Raw genomic sequence first — 12,559 nt, 5'->3', positions numbered from 1 at the left:
CCTGTCAGGCTCCCCAGGCAATCGCCCATCTTATTCCCTCTCCAGCATGGACGCCTAAGGGGAGGGAGCATCCCTCCTCGAGGGTCAACTGGCATCTAGCTTATGAAGCCCGCTTGGATTCTCCAACCCCAGACCTGCGGCGGGGCGGGGACGTGGGGGTGACAAAATCTAGACTACGACCCTCCCTGAGCCCTGGCAAACACGGGGTGACCCCAACACCGAGGAGGCCATGAGCGCTACAGCTATGACACTCCTTCCAGCTCGGAGGGGCCTGAAACAGCGGGCTGCGCTTCACCCAGGGCTGAGCGTCAGATTCAGCTGAGGAGATTCTAAAAGCCCGGTACTGGGCCCAGACCCAGGCCCTCCAGAGCAGAACGCAGAGGGGCCCGACCCCAGTCTGGTGGCGTAGGTGTGTGACATAGTATGAAGGCGCGCCAAGCTCTCCAGTTTCACATGTGCTGTCGAGTCCAGCGCCCGCCACGCTCCAGGGTGGGGACCCGCCCAAAACTCCCTGGAAGCCAGGCGATTGAGACACCGCCACCGCGTCCCCAAAGACTGGGCGGATACTGGAGAAGCACCTCCCGAACCCGCCAAACTGTCTCCCGCGAGACTGTCCCGCCCCAGCCCCGCCCCGTAACTCTACTCCCTGATTGGCTGGAATTGGGGCCGGGTACCAGAGTCCTTTCCAGCTTAGTCTTCAGCCGGGTTTCCCGCCGAATGCAAAGGCGCACTGTGGACTGGCTCTTTCTTTCCGCCAATCATATCCGCCAGCCATTCATCACCGATTTTCTTCATCTTCCCCTACCTCTTCCGTCCCTCAGGCCCCGACCCTTTAGCTCTCAGCTGGTTAAGGCACACCGGGCCTTCCGGGCTGCGCATGCGCTGCCGCGTCTGCCAAGAAGCGGGCAGGGGCGCAGGCGCAGTAGTGTGATCCCCCTGGCCAGTCCCTAAGCACGTGGGTTGGGCTGTCCTGCTTGGCTGCAGAGGGACTGGAACCTCGATATTGGTGGTGTCCATCGTGGGCAGCGGACTAATAAAGACTATGGCGCCAGCAGAAATCCTGAACGGGAAGGAGATCTCCGCGTAAGCACCTGACATTTTTGTTGAGTGTGGGGCTATGGACTAGGGCTCTGAGAGTGTACAGGTCCCCCGGACCCATTTTTTGCGGGAGGGACACTTGTAACGGAAGAGTTAGGCCCATAATACCGGAAGACCTGCAGCCAAAGAAGGAGATCCCGAGCACAACCTGCGTTTGCAAGTGCACTGCTTAGTGGCTGTAAGCCGCTGGCTCCTGTGCTTCGGGGAAAAGTCCTGTGCCGACTATACTCCCAAACGCGCAGCTGCTGGTGACTTTCTGCCGAGAGAGAGGGTAGTTGCGGCTTCCTGGAGACCCCCTAGTCAGAACTCAGAAATCCAATCTACTTAGTTCCCGTTAATTTGGAGGTGAGTAGATGGAGACTAGTGAGGTGACAAGGCTTGACAAGACCACAAGGCTGATAATGACAGAGGGTCCTTCCAGCTCATAGCTTTTCCCACTATATCATGGTCTTATCATATGCTAAGTGAAATCTAATACATTTTTCCTTTCTCTTCAATCTCGTGCTTCTCTCTAACAACCATCTCTGTGCCCTGGTCCTAGAGTTACTTGAAACTTAATTTGGCTCCTGAGTCCTGAGAATATTCTGCATTCCACTTGACCTCTGCCTGTTCTACCCTTGCGGGACATCTGATTGCTTAATTAGTGGGTATCGTTGCCATCTTTACTCCCAGGAAGTAACACTGGCAGCTTTTTGTCTGGGAGGTGACTGGTGAGGAAAAATGAGAGTAGAAGGAAGAGGGAAAGATATATTCTATCTAGTAGAGGAAGGAGGGAAAGATGTATTCTGTGTGACCTTACTGAGTTTGCTCTTGGGACCTTTCACATCACCAGTTATTTAAGTAACTGTTGCCAGTCACAGCAGTTACTAAATTGTAATTGTCCTGTAACTCCTAACTTTGTAATAGAGATTTTTGAGTGAATTACAAAGTCATTGGTGGTGAAAAGCCTGGGCCCAGTGTCTCATGCCTGTAATTCCAGCACTTTGGGAGGCCAAGGCAGGTGGATCACCTGAGGTCTGGAGCTCAAGACCAGCCTATCCAACATGGTGAAACCCCATCTCTACCAAAAATACAAAAGATTAGCCGAGTGTGGTGGCAGGTACCTGTAATCCCAGCTACTTGGGAGGCTGAGGCAGGAGAATCGCTTGAACCCGGGGCTGGGGGGGGGCGGAGGTTGCAGTGAGCGAGATGCACCTTTGCATTCCAGCCTGGGCAACAAGAGCAAAACTCCGTCTAAAAAAAAAAAAGAAATCACAATACTTATTGCTTAGTGCTTTTAAAATGTGGCTTGCTAAACTGTATTTCTGCGTGACTTTTCTTTTTTGTTTGCCAGTATTCGAACTTCCTTTTCCAGTGGCTTTTTTTTTTTTGATATAAAAATCTTCCTTTTAGAAGGACTGTGAAGAGATAATTCAGTGCATAATAACAGTGTAGATAATTTACTGCAACAATAATGCACCTTGGCCGGCACTGAGAACAGGTGCTCACTGAATATGCTTTTGTTGATTGGAGAGCAAATTAAATATGTTTATCAACTCCAAAAGGGCAAATACATGTATTGTCTTATTTTTGTCTATATCCTAAACACCTAGAAACCCTCTTTCATGCCTTACTACTTGTGTGGTTTTAAGCAAATTAATTAACCTCTCTGTGCCAAAGTTTCCTCAGATGTTAAGTAAAAGTCATGTCTAGGTCATTGGGATGTCAGTAGAATTAAATGGGTTCCTAACAGATGATCATTTAGAATTCTTTCTGGCACATAATAAGTATTCGATATATGTTGTATTAATGATCAGTAATTAGTTAATGTATATATGAATGATTCATTATCTTTTTTTTTTTTTTTTACGTGGTAGCTGCTGCCTTGAGATCTATTTTTTTTTTTTTTGAGATGAAGTCTTGCTGTGTCCAATTTGGCTCGCTGCAACCTCTGCCTCCTGCGTTCAAGCAATTCTCTCTCTCACATCAGCCTCCCGAGTAGCTGGGATTACAGGTGCCTGCCATCACGCCTAGCTAATTTTTTTTTTTTTTGAGATGGAGTTTCACTCTTGTCACCCAGACTGGAGTGCAATGGCGTGATCTCAGCTCACTGCAATCTCTGCCTCCTGGGTTCAAGCGATTCTTCTGCCTCAGCCTCCCAAGTAACTGGGATTACAGGCGTGCCACCATGTCCAGCTAGTTTGTTTGTTTGCTTGAGACAGAGGTTCACTCTTGTTGCCCAGGCTGGAGTGCAGTGGCACAATCTCGGCACACTGCAACCTCCACCTCTCAGGTTCAAGTGATTCTCCTGCCTCAGCCTCCCGAGTAGCTGAGATTACAGGCGTGTGCCACCACGCCCGGTTAATTTTTGTATTTTTAGTAGAGACAGGCTTTCACCATGTTGGTCAGGCTGGTCTCTAACTCTTGACCCCCCATGATCCACCCACCTCGGCCTCCCAAAATGCTGGGATTACAGGCGTGAGCGACCGCACCAGTCCTAGAATTTCTTAAAAATCCAGCCCACTTCCCGCATTCCATCCTGCGGATTAGGAAATCACTGGAGACCAGAAAAGTGGTGTGATTTGTCCAAGGGTGAATGGCAATGGCTCAACTAAAACTAATGTCTTCACTCAGTATATGATGTTTTTCATTCTAACCAGCACTTACTACTTGCTAAAAGGAATTTCATAAGCTTTTCTTTCTTTCTTTCTTTCTTTTTTTTCCAGACAGCGTCTCGCTCTGTTGTTCAGGCTGGAGTGCAATGGCACGATGTTGTCTCACTGTAACCTCTGTCTCCTGGGTTCAAACGATTCTCCCACCTCAGCCTCCCAGGTAGCTGGGACTACGGGCATGTACTACCATGCCCGGCTAATTTTTGTATTTTTAGTAGAGATGGGGTTTCACCATGTTTGTCAGGCTGGTCTTGAACTCCTGACCTCAGGTTTCACCATGTTGGTCAGGCTGGTCTTGAACTCCTGACCTCAAGTGATCTGTCCGCCTCGGCCTCCTAAAGTGCTAGGATTATAGGCGTGAGTCACTGCGCCCAGCGCTTTGCTTTTTCTTTGTAGTCTTCCTCTCATTACCATGTTTCCCACCCTGCTGAGAATGCTATCCCTGACTTTTGTCCTCTTCTATTATTCTCCTTTTATACCTTCCTGGGATCCCGAACATTGACAGAGTTCAGCATTCCAGATTCCTTCTCTACCTGCTCTACTCTGTGGGAAGCTGGGTACTTACATGATGGATTTAGTTGCCAAATTATCTTTCTTTGGAAGTAAAAGCCCCCTTTCTTCCTTACGGGGAATTCTAAGGTTGCAGCCTGAATTTGACAACTGGGGGAAGGTCTGAGAGGTAGAGACAAGTATCTGTTCTTTGTGGGTATTTATTCACTTACTCAACAAATAGCTGTGTGTGTCCTCTAAGCCAGGCAATCTTCAAAGCTCTGAGACTCTTAACAGTGAACAGCCCAAATCCCTACCCTCGTTAAATTTGCATACTGATGGGTAGAGACAGACGTTGAAATAGGTGAAACAAATTGTGAGCTGGTGGGAAGCACAAAGAGAACACCAGAGCAGAAAAGAGGGACAGGAATTTCTGTGGCTTGGTGGCTGCAATTTTAAATATGGGAGTCATAGTCTTTGTAAAAGTGACTTACGGGCAAAGACTTGAAGGAGGTGGAGCCATAAGCCTGCCAATTTTGTGGGGGAAATAGCTCCTAACCAAAAACACAGCCTGTGCCATGAACCTTTGTCCTCACCAGTTAGTAAATTACTGCTTTGGGGGTCAATGGCAATGGCCCTGTGAGAAGCTGACTGAGTAGAGGCTCCTGAGTAGAGGAACTTGACCCTGCCCTGGGCAGAAGTCTTTTAAAAAATTATGCAAAGTGGCCGGGCGGTGGCTCAAGCCTGTAATCGCAGCACTTTGGGAGGCCGAGACGGGCGGATCACGAGGTCAGGAGATCGAGACCATCCTGGCTAACACGGTGAAACCCCGTCTCTACTAAAAAATACAAAAAACTAGCCGGGCGAGGTGGCGGGCACCTGTAGTCCGGAGAATGGCATGAACCCGGGAGGCGGAGCTTGCAGTGAGCCGAGATCTGGCCACTGCACTCCAGCCTGGGCGACAGAGCGAGACTCTGTCTCAAAAAAAAAAAAAAAAAAAAAAAAAGATTATGCAAAGTGGGAGAAGGATGTGCATTAGATAGTGTTGGAAGACCCACCTTGCTTTGTAGACAAGAAAGCATAGTTGTTCTGTAAGTACGCCTTTCAAAGTGGGGCTTACTACAGTTATATGATTTCTTTGGTTTTCCCTTCCCTTAATTTGCTATAATTAAGCCTGCTTTCTCCATTGGTGGCATTTTTCTTGATTAAGTCTCCTTTCTAAAGAGACTGGTTGTGAAGAGGCAGATGGTTTGAGTAGGTGCTGCGAGTGTTTGCTGGCCAAGTGCAGGGCAAGTTGGGTATGTTTGTAAGCTCGCTGTGGATGGTAGCTCCAGAGCCTAAGCACGGTGCTGCCTCCTTCTCTGTGCATCACTGGGTCATGCAATTTACCTCTGTGCCTTAGCTTCTGTATATTGGAGTAGTAATGTCACCTAACTCATAAGGTTGTTAGAATTAAATGAGTTAATACCTATAAAGCATTTAGAGAAGTCGTTGGTACACGGTAAGTTTTAGTAAATAGGTACTTACAAAGTACTCATTGAATAAAAAAGTTATGTGTGTCTTTATCCAGCCTGTACCTTTGGGAGCTGGCTTATAATCTTGAGACTTAAAATTAGAATTTATCCTAGTGATCAAAGATAAAAGTTTGGAACCTTGGCTGTACATTTTAGCTACAGGGCTAGAAGAACTGTTTTTGTAAAAATAATTTGCTTGCCATAGTGAAGGGCAGGTCTTCTTGGTTACTGAGTTAACATGGATAAGGCTTTTACTTTGTCTTGTAGATTAAATACATGTAGGCCCTTTTATGCTTAAAAAGATTTGCCTGGACAGGGCGTGGTGGCTCGTGCCTGTAATCCTAGGACTTTGGGAGGCCAAGGCAGGTGGATCACCTGAGGTCAGGAGTTGGAGACCAGCTTGACTAACATGGTGAAACCCCGTCTATAGTAAAAATACAAAATTAGCAGGGTGTGGTGGCACATGCCTGTAATCCCAGCTACTCCAGAGGCTGAGGCAGGAGAATGGCTTGAACCTGGGAGGAGGAGGTTGCAGTGAGCCGAGATGGCACCATTGCACTCCAGCCTGGGCAACAAGAGCAAAACTCCATCTCAAAAAATAAATAAATAAATAAATAAAAAATTTGCCTGTAATGAACTCCAAAGTGCAGGTTGCTCAAAAGTTACATGGAACCTTGACTGTCATAGCTGGATTGCTTCTGGAAGCCTGTGCAGGAGAGGTCAGAGTTCCAGAGAGGCTGGGACCTTCAGCTAGGACTCCAGCCAGGCTGTTGGGCAGGTAGCAGCGATAGTGCAGCAGAGCCCTGAGCTGGCAGCCAACTGCTATGGTCATGGCACCTGATTGGGGATGTGGTTTGCAAATAAGTGTCTGTCCTTGTCCATCACGGGGGTTGGGATCAGGCAGTTTGGGATTTGGGTAGTGGGGTTCTGAGCAGAGGTGTATGGTTCCCTGTTACATCCCCTATTTTCATGAAGAATCTTCTAGAAGGAAAGCTGGCCTAGCACAGAGGAGGGTCCTTGGAGTGGAGGGAAATGGCTCCCTTCTCCTCTTATTGACTCAGTAGAGGTTGGTAGAATAGAGGTTAGGGGGCAGGGACTGCTTGTGTGGTCTTGGAAAAGTTAGCCTCACTTTCCTCTCTGTGCAGTAGGGATGATGATAACTGTCTACTTCCTGAGGTTGCCCCAAGGATTAAAAGAATGTAAGACTCTCAAAACAAGCTTCTGTGACATCCCATCCACAGTGCAGAAGGCCCCCATTCCCCCTGCACTGTGCAGTTGGCTCTCCTTTGCTCCCCTTAATTGACCAAAAGCAGCTTCTGGCACCTTGTAAATCCTTGACCTCGAAGAAGTGGGTGGCTAAAGGTGCCATCCTCAGATGCTCAGCTACTACCCTTCCCCTCAATTTTGCAGTTTATGACACTTTAGCCAGAAGCTAAGTGACTTGCACAGGTGTTCCAAGGTTGGTGGCAGAGGCTCGATGGTGCATTTCTTTCCCTACCATGGGCTTGTCATTGGCTTGCTAGAAGGAATTGCAAACTTCTACCCCCCAGCAGGAGACACCCTGACTTTGGTTCTCCCTGAGGCCTTTCCATTGTGAGGAAATCATTCCACCCCTCAGTCTGGTTGGGAAGCACCCAAACAGATTCTCTTCAAAAAGTCATTTTTGAGGTTATAGTCCAATTTTGACTGGTTAGAGACAGGTCAGACCTACTTACTTTGCTGGCTCAGCCTTTTTTTTTTTTGCCTCTCACCACAAGCCTGGACAGGAGATGGACTGCTTGGTATCTGATGATTGAGAGGTCCCAGGAGATAAGGGAGCATTTCTGTAAAAAGGTTTTGCCAGAGCCTGTTAGGAACTTAATCTTAATCTTGACTGCAATGAATGACTTAACATGATAAGTGATCTTTGGGTTTAGGTGCCTAAATACCAGCCCCTCCTTAGTTAGCAGCCTTTTAGACCTAACCTTTTCTACCTAAGGTTTTCTTTAGTCTTTTTGAAAAGCAGGAAGGCCAGGTCCTTGTGAGGCTTTTCTCATTATGAGCTCTTGGCAGGTTCTTCCCTCCAAGTGGAGAACCCTTACCTTCTCCATTCTTTCTACATTCCCCTCTGATGATCCAGAGGCCTGCAAGGGACTTAGAGTTGTTCATTGGAGCCCTAGTCAGCTCTAGTGGCCAGATCTATGGTTAGGTAATCCTCCAATGGTGAGACTAATTCTCAGAGTTAGAATTAGGGGTCTGCCTGTTTGCACCAGCAGACTTGCTGGTATCACCTCTCCTTTGTTGACATATAGTTAAGCATAGCTTCTTACAGATCCTCGTACATAGCTTCTTACAGATCCTCGTACTCAGAGCCAACCCTGTCTTGTCTCAAAACTCTTGCTACTGGCAGAAGGTGATAAAATTGTGGCCTAGAGGCCAAATGTTTTTTGTTTGGCTTACAGAATTAGATTACTTCCCAACACATTTATTACTTTACAACATTAGATTACTTCCCAACACATTTATCCCTGTAGTTACACATAAAAATCTGGATGCCTGACTTTTTGAAAGGTATGAAAAGTTTAGGGCCGGGCGCGGTGGCTCAAGCCTGTAATCCCAGCACTTTGGGAGGCCGAGACGGGCGGATCACGAGGTCAGGAGATCGAGACCATCCTGGCTAACACCGTGAAACCCCGTCTCTACTAAAAATACAAAAAACTAGCCGGGCGAGGTGGCGGGCGCCTGTAGTCCCAGCTACTCGGGAGGCTGAGGCAGGAGAATGGCGTAAACCCGGGAGGCGGAGCTTGCAGTGAGCTGAGATCCGGCCACTGCACTCCAGCCCGGGCTACCGAGCAAGACTCCGCCTCAAAAAAAAAAAAAAAAAAAAAGAAAAGTTTAGCAATACTATGCTGTCTATTCTTCATGCCACCAATTGGTTGGATCTGAGTAGATGCTGCCTGCCCCCTTCATCCTTGAGTGGGTGGGGGTGGGGGAGGTGGGACCTCATTGTTCAGGAATCCTACCACACTTGGTTGCCTGTACCAGGACTCCGAAGGTGCTTTTCTCTTTGAGACCTTTTTCTGAATGAACTTAACGGTCCACTTTTAAAATCCTAAATTTTATAAAGCCTTAACCAATCCAACCCAGTCCATTTATTGCACTAGATCAGAGGTTGTCAAATGGGGCAGTTTTTTACTCCCTCTACCTCAGGGCATTGGGCATCTAGCCTGGAGTCTTTTGGATTGTCATACGGGGAAGGGGTGTACTATTGGCATCTAGCGGTAGAAGCCAGGACTGGTGCCGAGCATCCCGCAGTGCACTGGATAGTCCCCTTAACAAAGGATGATCTGGTCCAAATGTTAGTGGTGCTGAGACTGAAAAACCCTGATCCAGAAGCTTAACATGAGTTATTGTGTCACTGTGCGTGTGGATTAATGATGGTCTTTACCCTTAGTAAGAATTATAGGATTCCTTAAAATTTTACACTATTCTGACTTATTTTCATGTCATAAATATCAAGCAGTTTACCTTTGCTTTCTAAGGGCTTTGAGTTAGAGAGAATTGGATGGAAGAACTTTACATTGTAAACTTCCAATGAAGCATAAAATAGTTTCCTCACATTAAGCTTTCAAATATGTATTTGAGATACCTGTCAAATTTGGTAAATGTTTGGGTTAAATAATAATAATTTTTTGGTAAATGTTCTTCAGTGTAATAATAGTACTATTATCAATTGACTGTCTTGTATACTGATATAATGTAGCTTTTGCTATATTAGCGATAGGTGAAAATCAGTTTTCTTTCAACGAGAAGGTTAATTTAGTGTTTTAATTTGACTTAAATGACTATGAATTTGAAATACATGTATTTCTTAGAACACTAGGTGGCCTCACAATCACAATTATTTTTACAAGGAACTACATATTAAGTTTTTAAACATTTTTTGAAGGTTTTTTTTTTTTTTTTCGAGATGGAGTTTCGCTCTTGTTGCCTAGGCTGGAGGGCAGTGGCGCGATCTTGGCTCACGGCAACCTCTGCTTCCCGGGTTCAAGCAATTCTCCTGCCTCAGCCTCCCGAGTAGCTGGGACTACAGGCATGCGCCACCACGCCCGGCTAATTTTTTTTTTTTGTATTTTTAGTAGAGACGGGGTTTCACCGCTCAGGCTGTGTCAAACTCCCGAGCTCAGGTGATCCACCTGCCTCAGCCTCCCAAAGTGCTGGGATTACAGGCGTGAGCCACCGTGCCCGGCCGAAGTATTTTTTAGTAGTATGAAAATTGTTAATGAACAAATGAAATAAATCAACAAATAAACAAAATGGGAATAAAACACATTAAGTAAAACATTTGCGTTCTGCATTTTAAAAATCTTATAACAGCCGGGTGTCGTGGCTCATGCCTGTAATCCCAGCACTTTGGGAGGCCGAGGCGGGCGGATCACGAGGTCAGGAGACAGAGACCATCCTGGCTAACACAGTGAAACCCTGTCTCTACTAAAAATACAAAAAATTCGCCGGGCGTGGCAGTGGGCGCCTGTAGTCCCAACTACTCTGGAGGCTGAGGCAGGAGAATGGCGTGAACCCGGGAGGCGGAGCTTGTAGTGAGCCGAGATTGTGCCACTGCACTCCAGCCTGGGCGACAGAGCGAGACTCCGTCTACAAAAAAAAAAATCTTGTAACAGTAATCTATTGGGGCAGGGGGATACATTGTGTCCTTGTTTAGAAGAAGACCTGTGTCATGCGCGTTCATGTGAAGAAACCACCAAACAGGCTTTGTGTGAGCACCTGGCTGTTTATTTCACCTGGGTGCAGGCGGGCTAGGTCCCAAACGAGAGTCAGCCCAGGGAGATAAGGGTGGGGCCCTTTTATAGGATTTGGGTAGGTAAAGGAAAATTACCGTCAAAAGGGGGGTTGTTCTCTGGCGGGCAGGAGTGGGGGGTCACAAGGTGCTCAGTGGGGGAGCTTTTTGAGCCAGGATGAGCCAGGAAAAGGAATTTCACAAGATAATATCATCGCCTAAGGCAAGGACCGGCCATTTTCACTTTTGTGGTGGAATGTCATCGGTTAAGGCCAGGCAGGGCATTTGCACTTCTGTGATTCTTCAGTTACTTCAGGCCGTCTGGGCGTATACGTGCAAGTCACATGGGATGTGATGGCTTGGCTTGGGCTCAGAGGCCTGACAACCTGTTTTTTGTTGTTGTTGTTGTTGTTTTAGAAGAAGCCCTGTTTTTTTTTGTTGTTGTTTGTTTTGAAACAGAGTCTCAGTGGGTCGCCCAGGCTGGAGGGCAGTGGCAGGATCTCTGCTCACTGCAACCTCCGCCTCCCGGGTTCAAGCGATTCTCCTGCCTCAGCCTCCTGAGTAGCCGAGTCTACAGGCATGCACCACCACGCCTGGCTACTTTTTTGTATTTTTTAGTAGAGACGGGGTTTCACCATATTGGCCAGACTGGTCTCAAACTCCTGACCTCCTGATCTGCCCGCCTCGGCCTCCCAAAGTGCTGGGATTATAGGCGTCAGCTATCACACCCGGCCCAAAGCCCTATATTTTGAAGGTGAATGTTCTTGGTTCTTCTCTGATCAGTTACTAAAGTTGTTTTTCCTGTGCCTTTTGAGAATTATTTGAGAACTCCTCTAAGCTTGTGGCACATTTCAGCATTTTTGTTGTCTAAAGGCAGCCTTATTTTAATCATGTACATTTCATGCTGCCTCCTTTGCCTACCATATAGCTTCTGTTGAAATGTCCATGTTATATTTTATTTTTATTTACTCATTTTTCTATATCCATAATAAGAGTTAAAGGTTATATTTTAGCAATGTGTTTTTTTCTCTGTCGTAACATGTTAAAGATTTAAAATTGAGCCATGATGTTAAACAGTGAATTGGAATTTTTTTTTTTTTTTTTTTTTTTTTTTTTTTGAGACTGAGTCTGGCTCTGTCGCCCAGGCTGGAGTGCAGTGGCCGGATCTCAGCTCACTGCAAGCTCCGCCTCCCGGGTTTACGCCATTCTCCTGCCTCAGCCTCCGGAGTAGCTGGGACCACAGGCGCCCGCCACCTCGCCCGGCTAGTTTTTTGTATTTTTTAGTAGAGACGGGGTTTCACCGTCTTAGCCAGGATAGTCTCGATCTCCTGACCTTGTGATCCGCCCGTCTCAGCCTCCCAAAGTGCTGGGATTACAGGCTTGAGCCACCGCGCCCGGCTAGTGAATTGGAATTTATAATGGATTTCGGCAAGAATGATTATATAAGACTTTGGACCAAAGAGAGCCTGGATGACTGTGTAGGGGTATTGGGCTATGCCCAGCACCACATCTGATTGTCATTCAGGGGAGCAACTAGGCCTGGAACTGCTGGGGTGTGAACACTGCGGTAGTCCCTGTTCTCTTGTCTCAGAGCGAACTGTGGTCTCTATCCAGATCTAATCCCAGTTTAAAAAGAAAAAAAATCCAATGGTCTATTCTTTTGAGCTATGTTATTGTAGAGAATACTGATTTGAAAAAACAAGGTCACTAACTAGAAATAAAATTTGAGCTGGGTGCAGTGGCTCATACCTGTAATCCCAGCATTTTTGGGAGGCCAAGGTGGGAGGATCACTTGAGCTCAGTTCAAGATCAGCCTGGGCAACATGGCAAAACCCCATCTCTACAAAAAATACAAAAATTAGCTGAGTGTGGTGGTGTGCACCTATAGTCCCACCTACTTGGGAGGCTGAAGTGGGAGGATGGCTTGAGCCCAGAAGGTGGAGGTTGCAGTAAGCTGTGATTGTGCCACTGCACTCCAGCCTGGGCGATAGAGCCAGACCCTGTTGCAAAAATAATAATAATAATAATAAAAT

At 46.9% G+C, this 12,559-nt stretch overlaps 1 protein-coding gene across 1 annotated transcript in view; it reads left to right on the top strand.

Annotated features, from left to right (window-relative positions):
* The first annotated feature begins 653 nt into the window (after positions 1-653).
* Positions 654-12,559, top strand: part of LOC101014176 (C-1-tetrahydrofolate synthase, cytoplasmic) — a 76,831-nt gene continuing 64,925 nt past the window's right edge. Inside the window, exon 1 of the mRNA XM_031661385.1 lies at positions 654-1,083. Within this exon, the coding sequence (XP_031517245.1) occupies positions 1,043-1,083 (41 nt within the window). The 5' untranslated portion in view covers positions 654-1,042. The remainder of the gene's footprint in view (positions 1,084-12,559) is intronic.

Source organism: Papio anubis, unplaced genomic scaffold (genome assembly GCF_008728515.1).
Source record: "Papio anubis isolate 15944 unplaced genomic scaffold, Panubis1.0 scaffold142, whole genome shotgun sequence".
NCBI lineage: Eukaryota > Metazoa > Chordata > Mammalia > Primates > Cercopithecidae > Papio > Papio anubis.
Note: the sequence above shows the minus strand (reverse complement) of the source record. Positions and strands in the feature narration are given on the sequence as shown.